Here is a 26,332-nt window from a genome sequence, read left to right as displayed (position 1 = left end):
ACTCGGTAAACCAAACTCGGTGGTAAACAGAGGAAAACAAGATCTGAGATGAGGATTTTATCCACAAGCCCGATCTCTGCTTGATCTTTCTCGGTTCAAAGCAAACGCACGGAGAAACGAGGAATTCAAGTAATAATGAATAAATCAACTACACTGCCGAGCTGAATATCCAGCAGCAACCGATTAGAGCTATTTAAAACAGAGAATATGTAATCATCTGTCGTCTCATAATGCAATGCTAATCTTTCCACATTATTAGATAATCTTTGGTTCATTTTCATCCATACATTATTCATGTCCGTACATTCAGCCTCAATATATTCTGAAATTTAAATTTTGCTTGGTGGTGAGAATCAGCAAGAACTTTCTTCAAACGAGAACCGAATAAATCCCGCTTCCACACACTCTGCCTGTTTCACTCCACTTTCCAACGCAACTGGACGAGTAGTTTGATATCTCCTGAGCAAATTGAGTGAATAGTTCATGAAGAAGAAACGCATCCCGTGGCCAGTGTTGACTTTTTAGGCATATTGGAACAGACATAAAACAGCGCCTATGGATAATGGTGGTATTATCAAACAAGTGACACGTGGAATTTGACATTTTAAGTTGGCTAAATGAGGGGGGGGGGGGGGGGACATAGATCAGTCATGCAGGAAAAGTAGCATCGGGGATTAGATCAGGTGATTTTGATGAGTTGAAACTTGTCCTCAAATCTCAGGTCTTTGCTCTTCCCGTTCGGTGTCATCAAGCTGGTATCCAAAGAGCTCTTCAGGGTCTTAACATATAAGACATGATTGATGCCTGTAAGTCTGTCGGAAGGATTTTAAAATAACTCCAAACTTCCAATCTCCACTGAGCTTTATAAGTAGCAAGTGAAAGTTGGATAAGTAGAGTGCATTTGCGGTGTATTTTTGCATTCAAATATAAAGCTGGGTGCATTTTGATTAATGAGTTGTATTTTCCTCTGACCTCATGTATTCTGTATTTTCTGTCCCTAAGGACCCGGTGCGTCTGAAACCTGATTGGTACCTTTTTAATCAGCCTAAAGTCGGGGGTCTGTCACAACTCTGGATCTGCACGATGTACTTTTTGCCCCTCTGCAGTGTCTCTGTGCAGCTTTCAACTTTATGTAGAAATACACTTTTGTATCATTTAAAATGAAAGAAACTCTTATCTCACAATGTAAAGACACACATGCAACCTGAATAAAACAATAGTTAAAGTATTTGTGAACTGAAGCAGAAGTGGTAGTAAAACAGTAGTTTTACTTCATCCCACAGTGAATTTAATGCAAACACAAGTTTAATGATCAACAATAAAATGGCCAGTGGACAATCACTTCAATAACTTCAGCCTTTTCTTTTCCAATTAAGTTAAATGTGTTTTCATGCACAAAAAGAAGGCCCTAATTAGGGAGGCACACTTAATAACATCGGGTCCGATATTGGAATTGGGATCGGTGCATTCTAGTATCGGACTGGACATTGCTTTCACTTGTCACTTGAGTTTTCAGACGGCTTCATCCTTCTGCCTGCCAACACTTCCCAGCACAAAACACGTGTTTCCTCTTTTGTCCTCAATTTCATCAAACTCATACAGTATCTCATATTCTGCATTGTTTGTTTGCGTGTGCTTATTGAGTATTGAGAGATATGGACAAGTGTGAATAGATGATGCTTGAAGGATTTTTATCTCGCCTTTTGTTTTCCCCACTGAAAATTGGCCACGATCCACTTTTGGGTTTCAACCCACCAATTGAAGATCGGATAAAATATGTCACGTCTTAACTTTTCCACTTCTCTATATGCTGCTAACCATGAATAAATCCAAATAAAGAAAAAGTCCACAGAGCAGATGCGGGTAACTGGAGTTTTTTTGCATTCACTGCTAAAAAGGTTGGTTTTTTTCTGTCATTTTGATTCAAACAACAAAAGGTAATTTTGGCACATTTCTGAGCTAAAACAGCTTAAGTGGTCAAAAATGGATAAAAACAATGATGTCAGCAATTCTCAAAATCCATATATGCAGGATAAGCTACAGTTCAATGAATAATTCAAAAACTGTATAATCATTATTTTAACGGTTCAATATGTTTACTGAGTCCAAAAGAAATAGAGAAATAAGTAGAGAAAATGTCTCTTTAAGCCATAAAAGTTGCTGATCTCTAGACTAGGTTATGTTATTTCATTCATGTTTTCCTCTTGATTTTGTATTTGATTCTTGTGACATTTTTTTCAAATATCATTAACATGACAGTAGGTTGTAATGGGTCGCTTCGGGTCCTTGGCTGAATCAACCAACATCTGCCCAGAAGATCATGAATTAATTCTGCCAAAGAAGGAAAATGTCAACCTTTTATTTTAAATCAGTCTAACTAATGTAATGAAAACAATCAGATATTTTCCTGAATCTCATCAAGTAGTTTTGGAGCTCTAATTATTGTGAACAGCAGCTGTTTTTAAACCAGGCTTCCTCTTTCTTGGTCATTGCACTGGAACTAGCTCAGCATCAAGCAATTTCTTTCTATGTTGACTCACATGAACCCATGAGTCAGCATAAGTCCCCGCCCCTGTGAATGGTTGATGGCTTTGATGGCCAGCGACTCGGCTGCAGCCCAGTCCATAATAATAATCTTGCAACACAATCCCAGGAGGGCGGTTTACCCATCCAGTCTGAGAGCGGCCGCAGCCTCTCCATGACTCATCTGTCACATGGTCTCTGGCTTTAACACGACAACAGACTCCCTCCAGGTTGATTCATCAGCAGGCACCTGATCCTACGAGCTGACAAATATCCCACCACACCAGATCTCTCTGAAAGTGATGGAAAATGGCAACAGGTTTTATACTGAAAAACGCCACTAGGTGTGTAAGCTATAGGGCAGGGATTTAGAAAATGGGCTGACATGCTTGGACTGATGACAGCAGTGGCTGTCAAACCTGAGACGTGCACTTCCAGGCCCCGTTTACGCAACGTTTCACGTGTTTTTGAGTTTTCTTTTCGGGAAAAAAAAAATGTTTTCAGTGGCTCCGAGCAGCGTTGTCGTACAAACAGATATCCAAAATGCTCCAGAAGTTTCAAGTTTTTCCTTGTCATGTAAATTGAACCTTAGTTTCATCCAGCAGTCAGACAAGAGGAGGTGGATCACATTTTCTGATGCTGTGGCTGTCGCGTTTTGCATTAAAACCAGTTGTGCTTGGTGAGTTCCAGGAAGAGTCGGTCGTATCGGCCCTTTGTTTCATGAAAGTGTGTTCAGATTTCAAATATCGACACCTGAATATGTTCCTGTGTTCACTCTGTACCGCGGGCACACTGGCATCTGTATGTAATGATGGACTGCGGCCGAGTGTTTTTCACACTTGCGCAGATGTGATGTGAGATATCCATGTCGGTTGTAAGAGACCTGATTTTGAGTTTGTCATGAATTAGCAGCGTTTGTCAGATTTATCAAAATGTAATTGCGTGTTTGCTTTTCTGCTGTTCAGAGACATTTCTGAACTGTGTGTTATGGCTTTTAGGCTGGTATTTAAATTCTTGTCTGAATTTAAGAATATAATCCTCTCAATTCACATGTTTCACGTGTCATCCTGTTATAACGCCTGATTCAGTTAAGTGGATATTTTTTATTGAACTCTGCATAACCCGATTCAATTAAGCGAGGCGCAATGGAGCAGGAAGGCACCTCAATGATGCAAGGCAGGGATCCTCCAGGAAAACGGCTGAGAAACATTGCATTGGACTATTGTCTTTTGAGAAGGAAAACAACTCTGCCAAGATGCTAAATTTCTCCTCTTTTCCATTTAACCCCCAAAAAAGGAGAAAATCTTCGCTTGCCAAGTGATCTCAATTTTTTTCTTCCTGTATAAGCAGGTCATAAATAATCATTTTTATTTCATATGCAAGAACCCCATAACGCTAGTGAATGCGCAAACAAGGCCAAAAAGAAAGTTAATTGATTCACGCAGCATAACACCAGCCCTTTATTAGTTTAGAAAGAGTGACACAACAGATGTCTTTACAGTTGGAACATCTCTCTATTAATTACACCAGACCTCTAATGGTCCCTGCTCTGTGTTGTTACTCTCCATTTGTTTAAAGACTCCCAACAAATTAGGACGAGTCCCACGCTATCATTTGGATAAAGTATGATAATTTCATGTGAGCATATGTCAAACCTCACTCACCTTAATTCTGGTAATTATGATAATAATGACCCGGATAAGGTGAGTTAGTATGATTGCTGTATAAGTTATGGTTTCCTAGTTGCAGTTTCTCCTCAGCTGAGTGATTTTCACGACTGTATCTGCACTGTGCCATTTAAGGGGGTTGAGTTTGAGATTTTTTTTAAATCAGAGCTGCTTAAGAGAATTTTTCCACCAAATGAATAAACATCGGTGTGGTCTTCAGCCTAATAAGAACGATTGTCACAATAGTTTTTCAGCCTAAGAGCCACCTGACAGAGCGCAACGAGATTCATGTCAGCTTGAATCAGCCTCGCCACCTTAACAACGTGTCAGCAGTGAGAGCACAGTGGGAAGTTTGCGTGCAAGCTGAAAAGTCACAATGAATCATCAAAAGTGAGGGAAGAATGGCCACTTTAAGAAGCCGCAAAATCAATGCAAACGCCATCAAACGTGATTAAATAAACAAGGTACAGTCACTGCCATTAAGCTGACACCTCTGTCCAAGGTGGAGCTCCCTTCAGTCAGTCATAGTTAACACTAACATGAAGAAAAGGGGCCATTTGGAGTCACGAGTTAATCTGTCTGGCTTGTTGTGGGACGGAGCAGTAAATAATAGCATTATGATCTCCATGTGCTTTATCACTTACAAATCACAATGGATTTCTATTGTATTTATTTGACCTTCATTTAATCAAGTAAGAATTTATTCTTATTAATGGCTATTTACATTTTCAAAGGCATGAACCATTTGGCCACATGTTGCTGGAAATCAAAAATATAGCTGGCTAGATCATATTAGATGCAGAAATGTTTCTCGTAGATACATTTCTGCATCTGTGTAGTAATACTGATCACCTGAACCACATAATACAAATGAAGTGGAAGGAAAATAGGTTATATCCCTGTGTGCCCCCTGTGGTCTAATAAATATTCATTGTAACTAATGTCATCATTTTTCAAAGCTGGCCAAAGTTGCTTTACGGGCCAGATTGTGAGGGGAACTATCATTTACTTTAAAAAAAAAACCTTTTTCTGTTTTGAGCAAACACAATTTGATGTAGTGTCTTGTTGGCCTCTTGACCACATGTTAGTTTACTTGATTCTGGCTTGAAACTTGAGTTTCTAATTCAACTGGCTGAGACACTGGATGTTAAGAGGGAACCTGGATTCCACCCGGACCTACTTCACAGTGACTTTCTGCCCTTTGTGTGCAAGTATGTTTCTTTTTTCAAAGGAGTACCTGCACCCCAAGTTATCACTATTTTAGCACCCGGCTCACCAAAACGAATGACCTGGACTTTACCCCACAGCATAAAGGCATACACATACTGCAAGTGTATGAGAAAGTGAGTGGGTTTGTAGTGGAGGTCCAGCTGTGCGAGAGGATATGTGAGGATGGGATGTGAGCTCCTTCCTCTTCTCCTCAATACAGATTTTTACCACCAAAATACAAGTGGGCACTGTAACTGCTTTTCGACAAGGCTGCAGGAGCAACTGATCAATTTATCCTCCAACTGTGCGGGGGAGATGACACACACACACACACACACACACACACACACACACACACACACACACACACACACACACACACACACACACACACACACACACACACACACACACACACACACACACACACACACAAATAGTACAATTTGGCTCTGATACAGACAGAAAAAATTTGGATTTTGGGACAATCGGTACTCAGAGAATGGTTAGTGTCTGGTTCTGCCGACTTGTTGTGAAATGACTGTCTCAGTTTTGATCAGGTTTAATGTGCAGAGCGGTCTGATTGCAGCTGTGTCCACCGACACTTCCAGCACTGTCAGAATTCTGAGTGACGTGCAGGCTCAGGTGTCTCATTAGAGGGAGAAAAAGCTGGTTAGTGAGTTAATTTTGCAGACAGAATCGTCTTTGCTTGGTTAACAAATCATGACTGTTGTAAAATTCATTTGTATTGTGTGTTGTTGATTCGTGATGACCTGACCTGAGTGGTACACCTCACTCCTGCCATACATAAAACAGAATAAAACAGAATGTGCCTATACTGGCAACAACTTCTAACATCATTTACACACCATGAGTAGAAAAGCAAAGGGGTCTACAGGATTTTTGTTAGTGTCAGTTGCAATGACAATCTTTGTCATCTGTACACACTTCATAGATTTAAAACTATCTGATAATAAAACTAAAAGAGCTGCTGTTAGAAATAATGATTTTACACTTTTACAACAATAAACTGGAAACACTGCTGATGGATCAGTGGAAGCGTGTCAGAGGAAACGGACCTCTGAAGTAACACTTCAAGGATTGACTTTAGCCAAATGATTCGTCAGGCATTTTTATTTAACCTATACTTGGATAATAGAATAAACCCCCTTAACACCTAACCAGTATGGACCTTTCAGACAGTTTAAATCAGGGGTGTCAAACACCTTTAAGTCCAGGGGTCACACACAGCCCAAATTCATCTTGAATGGGCCGGACCGGTAAAAATAGTGCTGTGATACCCATTAAATTCAAATGTTAAAGTTTTTCTTCGTTGTTGCGGAGAGTATATATGATGAGAATGTCTATAATTTCATAAAATCAAACAATTACCACCGAAAAATTATGACAATCTCATCATGAAGTAAATGTTAATGATCGATGCAAAATACATTGCAATGTAAGAAAAATAAATAAATAAAAACTTCTCTTGTAGCCGTTGCATACAACATGACTTTGTTGTTACATTGCATTTCATAAAGGCACATTCTCATGGCAGCATCGACAATATCTCAGCGCAGGCCTCAGTGTTGTGCTGTGTTCACAAGAAAGGCATAGAAAAAATTATGATAAAATCGATGTTTTCTTTTACATTTTTACAATTTGCTTGGTGGTTTGTTGAGCCAGATTAGAGTCTCTTGAGCACCTTTTGGTGACACCTCTGAATTAAGTTGTTGCAATTTCTAGAAACCCATTACCAAAGCTGAGTAAATGTTTCTTAAAACAATTTTCTTAATTTATATGTCAAAACTATAATAGTTTTATAGTATTGAATATTAGTATTGGACCGTTGAGTCTCGGATATATTTTTGTTATACTGCTTTGTTGCTCTCCTTCATAGATGTATTGGTAGAACTCTGTAAAGACTTTTTTTACTGTTGCAATCATCGAACAATCAAATGTAATTTCTTTTCTTGCCTATTTTCAAAAGACAGCTGGCTTTTATTTCTTTATTTCTTTATATATATTTTTTAGCTTGCTGGATAAAAATGCAGTTTTTGATTCATTCCGCTTCCTCCATCTGCCTCCAATTCTGGCCTTAGTTTAATTCTGAGTAAGAATATGTGCATTTACACTGTTCAATTACTCTAGATTTATTTCTTTGCAGTGAGCTGTTTTTACATTTGTCACATAAGGATAGTCTGGACACACAATATGCTGTCATCACCCCCCCCCCCCCCCCCCCCCCCCCCCCCCCCACCATTGCCTTGTGGAGAGTGCAAGGCTGTCTGTTTATTAGCTCGGTACATTTTTGTTTCAGAGAACCTATTACAGAAAAAAAAAAGGTTGCTGTAATTTTGGACCTGTCCTGTCCGAGTGAAATTATTTTGTTGCAAATATACATCAGAATCCATGTGCTATTACTTCTGGCATATTGATTTGGATGTTATAAATTCACAGAACAGGTCAATTTGATCAAAAAAACTTTTAATTGATTTTCTTCTTCGACGCTGATGGCTACTCCCGTCTAAGTTTTTGCCTTCTTGACTTCTTCTCCTGTACTTGTAGACATTATTTTACCACTGACATAGCAAACTTTATGGATCGTAACAAACTTTAAAGTGCCAGGGCACTTTTCCATAATCAAAATATCCAACAGCGGTGAGGCAAACAGTCCTGATATTGCTTTATTTTTGCCACACCCTCAGTTCACCCATATATCACACCCACCCTCAGGCCACCTCTAGCCCCCGAGCCCTTCATCATTGTGTGGAATATTCTGACCAAATGGATGTTTTGTACTTTGCCAATGTTGTTTGCTGCCAAAGAAAATGTGTTTAGTAGATAACAAAGAAAGGGGGTGGAGAGAAATGGGAGCGAAACGCACACGCAGACAAATGATCCTTTGCAGGGTCTTGAAAACCATTAGAAAACCTAAATATTGTCTCAGTTTGAAGGAAAAGCTCAACAGAAGAAACCTTAAAACACATGCTCACAGGTGATCCTGCATTTGGAATCCACGGAAACGATGGAGCAGGATCATGAAACAAATACAGGAGGTGAGCAGTGCTCTTTCAAAATCAGATTAAAGATATATGTTTTTGAAAAGTAGAAGCGAACTGACACAACTGTGGGGCTGCACAGATAACCGCATTACATTTTGTGTGGAACAGAAGTTAATAGTAACAGATGATGATGATGACCGTGACTCCATTTATCTCTAATCTTTGTAACCTGAAGAGACGTGCGGAAATGGGAGAAAAAACAACAAGTCGGCATCTATTAACCTCTGTAACATTAATGGGTTCAGACAGGTCAAATCTGGCTAAAGTCCTGCCCCTCCCCGCCCCTCCACCCCCCAATTATTTTATTTACTACAAATACAGGGAATGACATTCCCAAAACGAAAACTTCATCTTTGCCGGATACATACAAACATCTGTGCTTATCTCTCCTCCAGCCTCCACCGCTGATTCTAGTTTACCATATTCCACGTCCTTTTCAGATTTTCCTGAGCCAGGTATGTGGCAGACATTTTCCAAATCCCCTGCATGTAACAGCTCGGATTAGCAGTAGGGAATTAAACCCCATCAGGTAAATCCTCTGCCTTCACAGGGTCAGTGACGGGGCACTTGTAGAATAAAAGGTCATGCTCAAAAATGACTTTTTTTGTTCAGCACATGTCAAACAGTCCCAAATTATCCCTCACTTGTTAGTTTCTTTGTGTAAACAAGGCTTTTGACAGTCTGTCTGAACACACCCTGTTGTAATTCTAATTTTCACTTTGCTGATTCAGGTTTTTGAAGAGATCCTCAGTCGAAAAAGGTCAAACTCTGCTTGTAAGGCAGCGGCGTCTGATATCGCAAACCTCTCGTTGCTCATATCTGAGCAGCAGCATCGTTTGGCAGCAGATTACAGTGCTGGTGCTACATTCAATTTATCACACATGATCATTCCACCACGCTGCTGCAGTTAATGAGTATGTACAAAACACTGCTTACTTGTGCATGAAGACTCCAAGAAGGATGTGCATATATAGCTTGTTTCTTTGGAAATCCTCGTACTCACGGGATTGTGATCGACTATATAAGTGAAGGTAAGATTTATAGAAATGGTATAAGCTGATAGTTATATATCTATAACTATCAGGTTTTCTTGCTGACTCTTGAGATCCATATTTGATTTATTGAATTTGAAAGTGGTTATAATCACTAAGGTGCCCTTGAGCAAGGTCTATAACTCCTACCTAACAGTTCCTTAATGACAAGCGGATCAAATATAATTGTTTAAAATGTCCAAGTAGGCTGATTTTAAAAGAGGCAGAGATTATCTTTTTGCTCTCGTAATGTAATCTATTGCGGCCCTTGTAATAAGAACAAGTAAAACAAAAAGGAGAATTAAATAACATTTGACCTGTTTAAAAAGAACAACAAAGCGATCCAATGAACCACTCGAGTTGTGGTGCTGAAGCACTCAAAATGCACAGTTTGCACAATGGTGTCAGAGTAATCCAGTTTTTGATTCCTTACCTTGCCAAGTACTCCCCTGAGCTGCCGTTGCTGTGTTGTACATCCATACAGTTGGTAGTCCCGGGTATGAGTGCCAACGCAGGATTCTCCTGGGCTGCACTGCCCACCGCTCGAGCCACCAGCTCCAGTGAGTCATGAACATACTGATCCAGAGAGGGGGCTCCCATCACCCCGTGAGCCAGTAGCCCCAGGGGTAACCCCTCTGTTCTCAGCTCCGCCACATTCTGGCTGTCCCCCAAGACCCAGTGAAACTCCGGCAGCGCCATTCGCGTGGCCACCGTCCACAGGCGCCGCACCTCGCGGATGTCGCACCCAAAAGTCACCACTCCCGTTGTGGAAGAAGGTTCCCTCAGACCCTCCAGCTGCCGCATCAGGGCTTGCTGCTGGTCTGATTTTGCGGCGGAGGTGGGCGAAGATGAAGAAACGGGGGATGAGTAGCCCGAAGGGGACAATGACGCCTGAGCTCCCACTGGGATACCTGTTGCGGAGGAGAGTAATGAAGACAAAGGCGAGGCCGAGACGGTGGTCGTCAGGTTGACGAGGGAGCCCAGATGGAAGCGGGTGTTGTTTTTGATGAGAAGGAGGAAGTCGCTAATGTTCCATTCTTGGCAGAGAAGAACACTGATGTCCCACCAGCCGTTCATCATCAGCAGGGAGTAGAGGAGACGGGATGGCGGGGCCTCCACGGTCCGCATCGCCATTTGGAAATGGAGGTTATTCTGAGAGGGGAACAGGTGCAGTTGAAGAGGTGGAAGTGATGGAAGACACAGGGCGGAAGGTTTGACAGTCACGGGACAAGGAAAGAAAAAGACGAGTGTGTAAGATGAAAGTAAACAATAAAGAAACGAGGAAAATGGGTTGAGGATATCAAATGGATGGGATAACATTTTAGGAAAGCGTATTGGACAAATGGGCAGTTAAACAAAGACGAGGCGATGTGGAGGGCGAAGAGTTGGTGGGGGTCAGTAGGGTTTCATCGAGGGCAGGGAGATATAATGGGCGATAAAACATCAGAGAATAGATTTTATGGTGAAGGATATTGTGAGAAATAGCAAAATAAAGGTAACCGAGGAGCGTGGGGGGTCGGGGTGTAATAGTGAGGAAGACGATGGAAGGTTGGGAATGAAGAAAAATCCGTTTGGACACCAGGGAGGTAATAGAGGGAGGAAAATATGGAAAGAAGGACAGAAGGAAAGAAAAAGAGGTTTATAAATCTAACTATTACTTTCTGTCTTAGAATTCAATTTGTTCCTGGAGAACAAACACCGTCTGCTGGATATAATGGATTTCAAACTCCATTTACCCTCTTCCATGAATATCATTATTCACATCATGAGAAATACTCTACATCTATTTTGATGTGTAGTCACTTTCTTTCTATTTTCATTTAGCGTTACCTTGAACCTAAATATGGCTCAACAGGCTATTTGACATACTCGGTTCCATGTAGTTAAATTCACATTTGCGATTCATAAATTCGTGACCTGATTGATGAGTCCTGGACAGTCCAATGAAGCATTCCACCGGCGTGTGTGATTCCCACTCAGACGAGCAGTAATGGAAGTGTGCTAACTGAGAGGAATCCTCCAAAAGAATAGGTAATTTATGAATAACAGGCAGAGATTTGCTTAATTTGGACACTTTCGTTACCATTTCAATATCTTTTTTTTTATTTAAATTTTTCAGTACAGCAGAGGTTTTCACTTGGTTGACTGCAAAGGAATTGCACAGAAAATTGGGCCTTTGAGATTGTATTAACGAGGGCGTGATTACATCTTATCAGGGTGTCTTTGCAAGGATGTCTGACTACAAATGTCTCCGTTCCGGTGTTTTCTCTGGTATTTTTCTCTTATTTCGCTAATGCCTGATTCAGTCATTGGAAGAAGATGCTGAGAACCTGGAGAATTGTGGCACTCAATGTGCAGGATCACTGACCTACAAGTCCTCAGTGTAGTCCAGTGATTGTTAGAAATGATTGGTGACACACATACAAATCTTCAAACATCGTTTCATCAGGACGCCCTTTATAGTTATTCTCTGGCGAGCTGGAGGGGATGAATTGGGTACGCTGTGGGAAACATTTCTGGTTGTGCTCCACTTAAAAGTTACATTATGATACCTCACTTACATAAGCTGCTTGGGCAGAACAAAATCTTGGTGACACCTTTTAAACCATCTCTGCTGAGATTAAAGCTTGTGTGTTACCTTGGGCAGCAGTCTTTAAGTGATCAAATTCAAAATATTTCCATGTCAGCCTTTTTCCATCTCTTCAAAATGTACAGATCATGCCTATCTTTAACACAACACTCACTAAAATACTTAAATACCATTTTCACATCAAGTCTGACAACAGTAGTTCACTACTTCCAAATCAAACTTAGTGAAGATATCATTCCTTCTATTTCAGCTCCATTGGCTCACAGTGAAACGTCTCCAGTCTCCAGTCTATCCCACAGATCTATTGAAGCCATACAAACCCTCCAATCTTCATCAACAGACCTCTGAATCATTCCACCATAAATCCTCAGCACTACGAGTACCAGAACTGTCTTCGCCAAAACTCTGGAAAAACTTAAAATATAAAATTTGGTCAAATTTGACTCAGAGCAGTTCCTCCAGTTTTAATTATGGTTTAACTTTTCAATATTTCTCTGAGGTGAGGTGACCTTGATTGTCTTTGACAGGCGGCTTGAAACATCATTCACATATTGTAATAATCTGCTGCATTTCATAGTAAATGGCCTGAATGCAATATGTGGTCAGGTTTATTGTATTTTGTCATAAATTGTGACATTTGCAGTGATTGCGAGAGTTCCTGTTTTCCAGTGAAAATATAATCTGTTCCTTATGTAAGACCACGATAGGTTTTCATTCACAAGCATCGATGTCCATTATAATAATAACATTCATTTTATGAGTGCGAGCATGAATGATACCCCCTCAATTCATTTAAAACATATATTATTCACACACTAGTGGCTTCAAGTGGTCAAAACCACACACACACACACACACACACGAACCAGGATTACAAAAGTACCATACAGTAATAGTTCCACAACAAAATCATAACATAGAGTAAAGCAGTTACTTATATATAGATTAACTCTACATTGTCTTGAGAAATTGTTAATTGATGTACAGTACTATATAGTCGTGATCAACACCATGGATGAACATTTAGAGCCGGGGTGTCAAACATAAGGCTCGTGGGCTAAAGCTGACCAGCAGGAGACTCCAATCTGGCCCACCAAACCACCAAGAAAATAGTGAAAGATTTTAACAGTAGCAGACGCAACACAACACTGAGACCTGAGCTGAGATATTGGTGATGCTGCCATGAAAGATGGCTACTTCATTGCTATCACTCGTCTCAAAGCCGTGTTGTGAGGATGACTTTCTAAAAACATGCCTATAAAAAGACCTACAGGAGAGGTCTTTTGGGACATTTCACTTTATTGTGACGCTGAAGGTTTTATTGAAATTGGCTTTATGTTGAGAGTGTAGTGATTTTTGGTATTAATTGTGTCATTCGACAAGAATAAAGACATTTTCATTATGTATGCAGCAAATAAAGACCTTAAAGTTTAAACTTAAGTGATATTGTGACAATATTTTACTCAAGATGGAATTGGGCTGTATGTTGCTTCTGAACTAAAATGTGTTTGACCCCTGACTGTTAAACCTTCTAATAACTAATCCAGCATGTAAAAGTATTTCATATGGGGTCCAGGCTATTCATTACTCAGGACTCAAACATTTGCCATCTGGGTTGTAATCTTCGCTTTAACCTTCCTACATCCTACAAAATGTATTAAATCTGCTAAAAGTCATGAAAAATCACATTTAGGATTCCAGTACATAAAGTTACTACTAAAAATATAAAGTTATACATTTGTGGCAAACTGATTTTCTACTCAACAAAAACTACATCAGAATTAGGTGGAATTGTTTGCATATTAGCTCCATGGGGTGAAACTACCAACATACTTTATATACTGCTTCCTGTACCTCTTTAATCAAGTGTTATGTACAGAATTCTTCACTCCACTGTAAATGATCTGAAATCTAAAGCTTCCTGTACGTGACGACATAAACCTGTCACGCCATAAAAGTGGCTGGCAGTAATGGCAGATTGGTGTGCTGACTCTCTCTCGGTGCCAACGTAATAACACAAGTGCAAACGACACACATTATCATGCATCACACTCACGGCATCTTAGTAAGCCACAAGATCAGAGCAGATAAGTTTCAAAGTTGACACAATCGTCGCTGTAACACTTTAGATAAAACCAAATAGGACACATCTGTCTGGTCTGACACGGTATACCTTGTCTTATCCAGTCCTGTAGCAGCTCTAAATGCTATCAATCAGTTTCTGTTTGTTGAATGCACACACACACACACACACACACACAAAAACTACACACAACTAAAAGCCTCAGAGCAACTCATTTTAATTGACTTTATAACTATTACACAAGCTTTGCACTTAAAGTCCATTAGATGAATATACTGGCTAATTTCATTTATCCCATTAATCACTTTGCCCAATAGCCATGCAAATAGCACATTATTCATCTGCTTATTGCACATGCGTGGGCGGATTATTGTTGCGACAAACGCACCAACAAAATCAAAAGTACATGTTTTATTTGGGATTTAGAAGTCCTGTGTCAGGGAAGGGAATGTTAATGCGGTCCACAGGGCATCAGGCCCTCACCTCCTCTCATCCCCACAGGAGGATTGGAGGATTTATTCGCCACTGCAGCCCCTCTTGCACTGTGATCTCCATAAATCTTTAACCCCCTCTTTGTTCCTCGGGTAAATAAACATGAACAGAAATCAGTAGGAAGTGTGGCCGCCTGCTCTCGAACATGAGGCACTTCGCTGTTGGCACAGAGGGGAAATCCCAGCTCTGTTGTCACCGCACTCTCTTTCATCACTCCACTGCCTTCAACACCCCCCCCCCCCCCCCCCCCCCCTTGTGATTTGCACATCCAGAAAGCCTTTGCCGTGGATTGTTGTGCGAAGGGAATACCTGCAACGCATGCTGTATGGTAAAACTGCAGATGTCATTGGAATCGGTGGGAATGAGCCGGAGGAGAAATCAAATAAACCCTTAATGGCCTGGTTATTGATTGCACTTTGATTAGATGATTCATTGTGGGGGACAGTGTGAAAACTGATTAAAATGAGTTTCTCTTTTTACTTTAGTTGATTACAGAAGTTTTCCTCACTGAACAGCAGCCAGCTTGCAGATTACTGTGTCTCCTGAGGGGTCTCGCTATCACTCTGTTTATAGCAAAAAGACCCTGAACCCTCAAGTCCATAAAAAAATCGGTTTTGCATTTTTGTTTCAGAAAGGTTTTGCTTTCACGTGGCAACGTTTTGGAAATGAGCAGAAACACTGACACTTATGTAGTTTTCACGTTGGCCATTCGTGACTAATCTTGTTTGTTTTTGCAATGAAAGCGCTATATACATTAACAGTGGCGAGTACATGGACATTCGTATGGACAGATGACCAAGTTGGATTACTATTTCGGGTGACTCTTGACTATAAAACTCTCAGGTGCCAAGAGAATATGGAGCGGGAGTCAAGACACTCTGGAGGCAAATATTGTTGTTATTTTCTATCTACTGCATGTGCAGAAGGATTATTTACTATAGCTGTGATGATATGACAAATCATCCCTGAAGAATTAATGCAATTAGGGTCAGTAATTTTTGTGAAAAGTTGGTTACATACATACATACATACATACATACATACATACATACATACATACATACATACATACATACATACATACATACATACATACATACATATCAATAAATAAATGGTAAATGGACTTCACTTATCAAAAACTTTTTCACCTTTTTCCAAAAGTGCTTTACAACGTTAATCACATTCACCCATTATAATAATGGCTTGGATTTATATAGTACTTTTTTCACACTGACTCAAAGCGCGTACAGAGACCATTATTCATTCACACCAGTCCCACCAGTGATGCTAAGCTACGTTGTAGCCACAGCCACCCTGGGGCATGCTGACAGAGGCGTGGCTGTCATTTTGCGCCAATGGCCCCTCTGACCACCACCAACATTCATGCACCATCCATACCCATTCATATGAGGCAATGTGGGTAAAGTGGGATTTGAACCGCCAACCCTCCGGTTATTGGACGACCGGCTCTACCGCCGAGGCACCATCGCCCCATTCACACACACCAATGGAGGCTGCTGCCATGCAAGGCGCTGTCAATCCATTGAGAGCAATTTGGGGTTCAGTGTCTTGCTCAAGGACACTTGTGGACAGGTGGAGATGATTGGCTCTACCAACCAAGCCATGCAGCCTTCGCCTCAACGTTTGTTGGCGAAGGTAATAATTACCCTTGGCTGGACCCCACCGCCTTCAGACCACCAATGACCACAAGCCAGTAGGACCACTGGTCTAACCCCCCTGAAAGCCCGACCATAATTATGGAAGGTCAATGAGAAATTCCAATAATATCCAAGAAAAAATCATTCTATGACTGTTTTCTATTTGCCATCAACCTTGTAATTCCTGGTTGTTTTTCTATGATTGAAATTTGAAGTGATTAAAAGTTTAATTTTCAAGATGGCTGTGCACAGTGTGACATTCTATCCCCCACAATGTTCTATTGTTGTGTTTACTGCAAGTTGATTTTCTTACAAACTCATCCAAACAGATCTGGACACGGTTTTTGCTAACAGCTGCTTTTTCAGAGGAACTCATTTCCTTCTATGTTAAGACTTATACATACTCACACACACACACACACACATATATATATATATATATATATATATATATATATATATATATATATATATATATATATATATATATATATATATATATATATGTGTGAGGAAATATCTGCTGATTAGTGTGCTCTACAAGTGATCTTATGAGTGTACAAGAAATTCCTGCTGTGTGTATCCTGGTGCACACAAGTGTCTTTTTTTTTATTATTATCATTTCCTTCCAAATATCCTCAAAAAATCTTTCTTCTGAGCTTCTGCTTTCATCCTTCAGTCCCACAGCTCTCTGCCCTTTGGCCTGAACTCATCGTAAGGTGTGAAGAATCAAAGAAGTCTGAGCTATTTGTGTTTTTTGAGAAAACACAGCGAGTATCTCACACACTCACATATCTGCTATGTGGAGCAGCTTGATAGTTGAAACAACCAGCTGTGTGAAATGCACAAAGACACACAACCAGAGACAACTGGTTAAAACACTCAAATCACTCCTGGGAAATACTACACATTGAATTTGCTGTAAAACAATCTGAACCTGTCTTGTCTTTTCTTTTTTAATGTGTGATCTGCGGGTCGTGATTTAAAGCTTGCAAATTAGGTGCAGACAAATTCTGCTCAGTGGTATTTATTGTGACCCAATTATGAGGACGACTTTGCTGCTGTGATGAAGTTGTGTGGAAGCCAATAACGGATTAACACTTTTTTGACTTAATTCTACACACACTGCAAAATAAGTCACTTTGTGTGCTGAAAAATGTGGCCAGGCAGCCACACGTCACGCATCATTGGTCACAATGATGTTCGCTATGCCCGTTCAAGCTGATGTGTTTCTGCATTAAATCATTATTATTATCATTGAAATATAAATACCTGTTATACTCTGACAAAGTAAAAAAAAAAAAAAAAAACCACTTCAAGCTATGCAAGAATAACTATCTAGTGCCTGGTGTTACATAAGATAACCTTGAGTCCAGTTTTTTACTGAAGTAGAACAAAACACAATTCTACGGCTCTCGAGTATTTTTATTTGTTGTTACTTCCTCCTTATCACGTTTCAGAGGGAATTGTTGTGCTTTCTGTTTTCTTGGTTTGACCTATTTTACGGTTTATAATAGTTGGAGAGCTGCTGTCTCTATTGACTCAGCCCTTCATTTTTTGCTGTTGATTATTATTTTTGGCTCATGTATGGATATTGAAAAGCTTTTAGTTGAATTTTCCACTTATTGCTTTTTTTATTCATAATTTCTTTAAAAAGAAATTAATTATTACCTCAGTGTTAATGTATTGTGTCCATGATTTGTTGGAGGGTTTAAAGGGCATAATGTAGTCACGCCTCTGCTGTGTGGTGGCAATATTTACTTATTTAATTGCACTTTCAATTTTGAATTTTCTCTTTGGTTTCTCGTTGCTGTTGCTCAGAACTTGTCCGGTCTGTTATACTTTTCCACCTGCTCATAATTACAACACTGTGCCGCAGTCAAGAGCTTCAGCCATTTGCATGCTACCTATGTTCTTTTGTGGCATCTTTCAGTTGCTCAATGCACCATCTTGTGGTCCAAATTTGTATTGCAAGACTAATTTTGCAGGTGCAAGTTGTAAAACATGCTGATTTTGGTATATATAGTATACCAGCAGCACATCATAAATTTGGCTTTGAGATGACATCGGCATTATTATTTTGTCTCACTCAGGTTCTGATTATTTGAGGAAGTATTGATTAACATTTTATAATGATTTTGCATGTTGCAGTTTTGAATACAAAATTAAAGCTCATATGATCTGTCTGGTTTTGTCTATATTTTGGTAGTTTATCTCAGCTATTCACAATTTCTTCCTTTACAAAAGCACAAAAATGCTACTTTTTGAGCATCTTCTTCCAACTATCTGATGTTCTGCTTAATGAGAGAATTAGTTATAAAACTGACACACAGACAGCTCCACTAATGTGTTACAGAAGCACTTTAATAATACAGATATGTGCACATAATATTAATATGGGCCTAACTTCCACTAAAACTGCAATTAGAAAGTAGCTTCAATACAAAAATTACAACAGGGATTCCTAACAGCTTCTAGTTTCTGACTTCTAACTCGATACAATGTAAAGTCAGTGTCATATTTCTGACATTTAAGAGCTGTTAACAGCCCTGACAAATATTCATCACATTTGTTAGAAGGACCTAATATGTCACGATAAAATCAAAGATTAAAGAAAATTCAGAAAACATTCCTGTCCCTTTTAAATGAACCTGTATAAAAAGTGACTGAAACTTTTTCCCATCAGCTTCACACTGTTGACACTTTGATCATTGATAATCTCGAGGTGTTGTTAAATACATCTAAACATGATGAAATAGGTTTGAAATACATTTAGCTGTTAATACATCCATCTATCTTCTATACTGCTTTGTCCATTTTTACTTCATATGGCAGGAAACTGGAGCTGATCCAGGCTTTTATCAGGCAAAAGGGCATCGCACCGAGACAGACGGCCAGTCCAAACACTCTCATTCACACCTTCAGTCAATTTGCCCCACCGGATGCAGAGTGTTTTATGTTGTGGTAATTTAATCCATTAATCTACAAAACTATCAAAACACCTTGTTTGATCAAACCTTTAACAAATGACTCACAACCTGCAGGGTAACTTGTTGGGTGGCCGAGCTGCAAGCAGAGATAGTTGCTTTGATCATTTGCCACACGCCCCAGGACAGCCTTAACTGGTTCAGCACCAATATACGAACTGTGTGTGTTTGGGGAACATGCAAACTCCTCACAGAGTTGAACTCAAGATATTGCAAAAGCGCTAGTCACTGCACAGCCTGTACGTCTGCTCTGGTTTTAAAGTCTGGCGTTTCTTTGCAGACACTCGGACCCTTTCTTCCCCTGTTGGATGACACTTATACCACATCTTTCTCTCCTGCGACGACACTCCCCATTCACTTGTGTCACAAATAGTCCTGTGCATATACCCTGTGACATAATGAGGATATTTGCAGCACGTTTAATGCAAAGAGCATACGTTTGCACATAATTGGATTAGGGAGCAACAGATATTTGCATATACGCTTCGAGCTGTTTCTGAAGATGCTCTATCTTAATTTTCCACAAGCTCGAGCGTCATCAGCCGGCACACGGGACAGATTTTCACTAAAAACTAAGTCCTCATATCAGAAAGCAGCTGGCCCTTCCTTTCTCCAAGTTCTCCTCAGTTCTCGCTCTTTTATATGTTAAATTCTCGACCCTGCTCCGCTATCACCAGCAACTCCCAGCCCAGCTCCTTTACTCTGAGGTCACTTTATCCTTCACTCCATTAGCTCCGTGTTCTCACGCAGCCTCATCATTTTGACACTTACATAACAAACTGCGGGCAGATCACATTATCAAAGGTTTCTCGATGATTCGCCGAATTAAACAAATTTGCACTTTGCCTAATCTTGACCATGAACTCTGAGGGACTATGAAATGAGCCAAAGGTCAAACAAAGTTAGCAAAAATACGGACTAATGAGATCCTCTCAAGACATTCAGAAACTTCTGACATTTTGAAAACTCTGTTTTGGAGAAATTGCTGTCAGACTTCAGTTGGGATTTGCTTGTGAAACTAGATTGAGTCAGAGGAGAGTCAAGCCATTTCTGTAAACATCTCACACGAGCGGCGCACACCACAGGGCTATTTCCCAGCCCCCCTTTGGCTCCGTCACCCTTTCACGACCTTACATCCACCCATCCATCAATCATTCATTCTTTATCTGTTCCTTTGTCTGCTCTATTTATACCCATTATTTTGCGTCGAGGGACTGAGTCTGACTTTAAACACCTGCTGACTGCTCACGAGGAAATGCCTCCTTGTGCATTGAGCAGGAAATTAGACATTACCCTGGAAACACACACATACACTCCTATAGCCCAGCAGGTGGCAAGCGTCCCAGAAACCTTCAGTCCAACTAATGGATTTGGGCGTGTGTGTGTGTGTGTGTGTGTGTGTGTGTGTGTGTGTGTGTGTGTCTGTGTGAGGATATGAATAGAAGTTCTTAAAGACAAAATCGATGACATTATAACTGTGTATCACATGAAACACGCCACCCTCACAGATATTTAAAACTGCCTTGTTAGTGCCACCCAATTATAGAGCTTCACAGTGTATAGTTGCACTAAATCATCTTGTTGTGAGAGCAATTTCTACCTGCGCACACATACACTCAGCAGGTGTTCCCTCCGCAGACTGAATATTTATGAACCATCCCACTTACAAATTTAGAGTGTTTACACTTAAGACTAATTCTCTAATTCCCGCTGCAAAACTTCTCCAATAACCTTTATCGGTTCATTTAGTACAAGAGTCAATTTTCCAGCTCATATTGGTTGATTTCTATTGCATAACATTACCATAACAGCTGCAATTGCCGTGCCTCGACTTAAAAAAAAAAACCACATTAGAGCTCCAAGATTGTTTTTTTGAAGGCACTGTCAATAATTTATACTGTATCAGGAAGTTTTACACAGGTTCTACAGTCTGTCTGTCCAAAGCGCTTCAAAATGCAGCATGAAATTCAAAGATAGAGGGTTGTAAATGAAACATTCCACTTATATTCTCAAAACACGCCTATTTTTGACAGGTTGTCAATTAAAGGTTAGATATTGGAAAAATCTAACCTTTTAAATGTCTTAATGCCGAGCAGGTACTTTTGGCATGAGGGGAGGAACTGTTTCAACCATACTGTAAAAGCAGAGACTCCTATTGTTCATTCTTTCAATGAGGATTCTCTTCCTGAACTGGCCGAATGACACACGTCTTATCCTGGTTGCCGCATTTCTGCCTGGATGGCTTTTTTCTGTACATTGCAGATATATAGTGAGTCAGAGACGAGCAGACATTTGACTGGAGAAACAGAGTGCTGCTCACTCACAGCGTCCCTAAAGCCTCCTAATGAGCGTCAGAATATACAGCATAGTTCATTAAATCCATCCGAGGGAGCACATAACAGACCTATTTATTATTTCTTTGTTTAATGGAACTGTTATGTCACTGCGTTACATATCAACATAACTCTCCAAGCTTAGGTGTGTTGATCCATCTCATTTATTCCCATTAGAAATGTTTCAAAAGTTAATGCCACATTGACCGACAAATCCAATCCTCACTATGGCATTAGCACATAAAGAATATTCCCATCAGGCAAATATTGATGCCAGGCGAACAGAAGGGAATCAAATGATTGAAATGTTTACAACACTCATACTGCTGCTAGAATGGAGTTACCAATAGAGGTCCAAATTGCAAGTCAAACAGTAAATTAAGCGGCTTTAAGTGGAGATGTTTGAGTCAGTAGGATATGGATGAACTTTGAACTAAATGTTTACATCATTACAAAGGAATGGTTGTGAATGTCAAATATATATTAGAAGGCAAGGCTTGATTTGTTTTCGTAGGCCTGAGGATAAAATCTGATCTTTAAGTTAACTAAGTCAAGGAACGACTTAAAAAACTTCTCTTTCTGGTATCGGTTTTGTGCGTGTGCGTGTGCGTGTGCGTGTGCGTGTGCGTGTGCGTGTGCGTGTGTGTTGTGTTGACCACTTGAAGTCACTCGTGTGTGAATAATGAATTGGGGGGGGTATCATTCATGCTCGAACTCATAAAATGAATGTTATTATTATAATGTACATCGATGCTTGTGAATGAAAACCTTTCATGGTCTTACATAAGGAACAGATTACATTTTCACTGGAAAAAAAGGAACTCCCCAATTGTGCTACAATCATTGCAAATGTCACAATTTATGACAGAATACAATAAACCTGACCACATATTGCATTCAGGCCATTTACTATGAAATGCAGCAGATTGTTACAATATGTGAATGTTGTTTCAAGCCGCCTGTCAAAGACAATCAAGGTCACCTCACCTCAGAGAAATATTGAAAAGTTAAACCATAATTAAAACTGGAGGAACTGCTCTGAGTCAAATTTGACCAAATTTTATATTTGAAGTTTTTCCAGAGTTTTGGCGAAGACAGTTCTGGTACTCATAGCACTGAGGATTTATGGTGGAATGATTCAGAGGTCTGTTGATGAAGATTGGAGGGTTTATATGGCTTCAATAGATCTGTGGAATAGACTGGAGACTGGAGACGTTTGACTCTGAGCCAATGGAGCTGAAATAGAAGGAATGATATCTTCACTAAGTTTGATTTGGAAGTAGTGAACTACTGTTGTCAGACTTGATGTGAAAATGGTATTTAAGTATTTTAGTGTTTAGTGAGTGTTGTGTTAAAGATAGGCATAATCTGTACATTTTGAAGAGATGGAAAAAGGCTGACATGGAAAAATTGTACCTATTTTACCTTGACTTATTTTAATATCACCTCCTAAACTAGGTTTTTTTTTGACGGACAGTCCTTTCACAGTCCTCTAGAATATGTGCTAAATATCAAGGCTTTCTGTCTTTGCCATTGAATTTGACTGTGCAGTCTTGTATTGAAAACCTCTTCGTAGATCGTTGAGTTACAGGGTTGACATATAAATCAAATACTCAATGTTTTTTGTTGTAGAAAAGAGATTTTTTTACCACAATCTTTCATTTGTATGCGTAACTTTAGGTTGAAAAACGGAGCATGGATTTATAAGTCCTGATTCTAGAGTTGACCTACTTGAAAGTCCTATGTGGGAAAGAATGGGTAAAGGTAGGGCCTTCTATCTAACTTACCTTCAGTTTCTCCCACCTTCAGGAGAAAACCTAATATTTTATAGCTTCCCTACCAATATCCAAATTATTCCTTCTGATGACACTTGAAGTCTCTTCCTCTCCATGGCACTGAACTATTGCCTCATTCACTCTCAGTGGCGAGCTGATAACCCACAAAGCATGTGTTTTTGCAGATAAACCACGGACCATGTGCTGCTGGTTGTTCTAAATCGTCAATCAAAAATGTAACCTTGATGTAAAAGAAGAAAACGCTGCACTCCTCAGACTCCCCGTGTTCACTATAATTCAGCACCATGGACAGAGGCAGCTTCCCCTCCGCTCTCCCCATGGTTCCTGTTTTTGGGCTCTGTTTGGAAGCAATTGAAGCTTTTGTCAAGCTTCCTACGTCTTTGGTTTCCTTTCTGACGAAAAACAAACCCTGCTTGGGTCACGGATCGTGCTGCACTTAAGTTTAATTTGGGCAATTTAAAGCAGAAGTGATTGAATCGATGCTGAACTTGAAAAAAAGAAATTCCTCTTTTATCCCAATGAAATTGAAACCCACACCTGAGCAAATGGGTTTGACATTCAGGCCTCTGTCTAGAATATTAGCTTCTTGAATTAATTGATTCTTATAAATAGTTAAGATCTGAGCTCAGTGCATTTTGCGTAAATAGAAGTGATCGATGTTGAAGCTCGCCCACCTGCACAATCTGAGTCCAGTAAAGTGATCAACAGTTAACAAAAGTCCACATGTAGCTGGGAAATAACTTTTTTTCTTTCATATTTACCTTACTCTGACGTGAGAACTCCCTCTGCACGACGCTGACCACCGGCACCTGAAGCGCAAACGAGACGAATTCCAACTTGACAAACTCGTCCCGGTTCCGTGGGAAGGCGATCATGGCGGAAACCCCCTGCACGACCACCGTGTGACACACGCTCTCCACGAATGACAGCGGGTCCTCGTTTTCGGGGATGCCTGTGGAGGAGAAGGCAAACGCGGGCAGCTCTCCCAGCGCGGACCCGACTGCCATGACGAGCTCCAGGGTTAAATTGTAAGGGAGCAACCCGGCCCGGTTCAGAGCCTCGGCTGCGAGCAGGACCGAGTCCCGGGGCGCAAACACGCGGTTCTCCCTGGACGTGTTGTCCTCGCGCTGCCTCGCCTGGCTTCTGCTCCGGTTTGCGCCCCGTTGGCTGTTAGCGGCGACCCGCGTCCTCAGGCTGCCGTGTCCTGGCGCACTGGCACTTGTTTTAACCTGCTTTTCCAACTCCGGCTGCGGCTCCCCTGCTAAAGCCCCCTCCGCGTCCCAGTCCTTAGAACCGCTGCCAGCAGTGGGGGGGATCAGGCGAGGCTGTACGTGCAAAGCCCCTACCCGAACCGTGTGGCCGATCCGTTTCAGCACCTGGCACGGCTGCGGGTGTGAGGAGGCGCATGGCGCGAGGAACACCAGGGCGCACAGCAGGAAACACATCGGCGGCGAGGTACCGGTGCCTGGTCGGGCTGCCGTGACATCCGTTATCACCACCATCATCCCCACCGACCTCAACATCCCCGCTCCAGAACTGCGCCGGATGCCCCGTCCGACCGCGCCAAACACCGGGGCCGCTCCGTCGGTCCCCTTTCTGGCCCTTCGCCTGTGGCCCTGGTGTGCTGCTCAGACCGGCTGCAGCCCCAGCTCCCGGTCCCGGTCCCGGTCCTCCTTCCCCTGCTCCAACCCAGGATCCGGATCCAGCTCGCGGTAAAGTTGTGCGTTTCTCCTCGGACGCGGACAACAGGCTGCTGAGGCGCAAGATCAGGCACGAGCCGCGCACAAGCAAACAATGATCCCCAAAAGTGCTGCTTTTCATCTCAAAAGATTTTCATCATTCAAACCTTTCGATTATTAAAACAAATCATGGAATCAAAGGACTGAAAAAAAATCCACATATTCCAGTGGTGGAAGGAATACCAAGCACAGTGAAGGCATTGGCAAACCCAGAGGAAGGAAATGTCGGGAAAAACGGTTAATGCGCATCAAACACATTCCAAAACAGTGCAATCCACCTCTGGAAGGAAGAGAATAAATGTGATGGCTTTTAAGGCTTCGAAGAAAATAAAATCATCCCATTATCATCCATGGCGCACGAACCAAGAAAACACTTCTCGGTGCTGAAGATTTCTTTTTTTTTTTCTTCAAGAAAAAAAAAAAAAAAATGTTTTCCCCCTTGTTAAAACACCCAAGTCAAAGCTTCCCAAAGCGCACGCGCTGCTTGGCTCAAGCCAACCTGTGTACTGACACTTGTAGTGGAGAGACCTCCGGCACGAGAGCGCAGTGTGTCCGCACACGTTCCAAGGAGATTTAACCCCGTCCTCACCTTGCCCACCCACTTACCCCGGTTTACATTGTGAGGGGGCAGATTTTAAGACGTCATCAAGAGTCAAACACCCACATTTAAAGCACAATCAGTCAGAGGGTGCTTTGGATGCATATAGGTGGAAATATAGTGGAGGTTTTTTAACCTCTGACTTGCCCCATAATTAGATTAAATTTTTGCCTACATGGCAACATTTAACTGCCACATTGTTCTGATTTAAATACAGGAAATCCAGTAACTAAAGTACTTGGTTTGAACATCAAGCAGCTACTGTGAGTTTGGAGTTAAACACATGTGGCCCCTCAGCACAACTTGACAGACCCTCACCTGGCAAACATGCGTCTGTGGGCCCCACATGGTTTATGGCACATGGGCATCATGTGGTCAATGAACAGCCTACATGAGCTCCTAATGGGCAAACCTCAGTGCCCCATATAGGTTTGCAAATGTGGGCTTCCTTTATGGGTTCTTGTAAGGTCAATAATGGGAAATGTTTCCAAATTGGTCAACCTAAGACATAGGTACCAAATAAATGACTATAGAATCAAGTCCGAGGCCATTATGGAA

The 26,332-nt window shown here is 41.0% G+C and overlaps 1 protein-coding gene across 1 annotated transcript in view; it reads right to left on the bottom strand.

Moving 5' to 3' along the window:
- The window catches only part of grin3a (glutamate receptor, ionotropic, N-methyl-D-aspartate 3A), a gene marked incomplete at both ends in the record, with an annotated part of 61,201 nt that extends 36,241 nt beyond the window's left edge, over nt 1-24,960 (bottom strand). The window contains 2 exons of the mRNA XM_080477611.1: nt 9,929-10,647; nt 24,199-24,960. Of these exons, the coding sequence (XP_080333737.1) occupies nt 9,929-10,647; nt 24,199-24,960 (1,481 nt within the window). The remainder of the gene's footprint in view (nt 1-9,928; nt 10,648-24,198) is intronic.
- Between the last annotated feature and the right edge of the window lie 1,372 nt (nt 24,961-26,332).

Source organism: Lipophrys pholis (genome assembly GCF_963383615.2).
Source record: "Lipophrys pholis genome assembly, chromosome: 12".
In the NCBI taxonomy this organism is placed as follows: domain Eukaryota; kingdom Metazoa; phylum Chordata; class Actinopteri; order Blenniiformes; family Blenniidae; genus Lipophrys; species Lipophrys pholis.
Note: the sequence above shows the minus strand (reverse complement) of the source record. Positions and strands in the feature narration are given on the sequence as shown.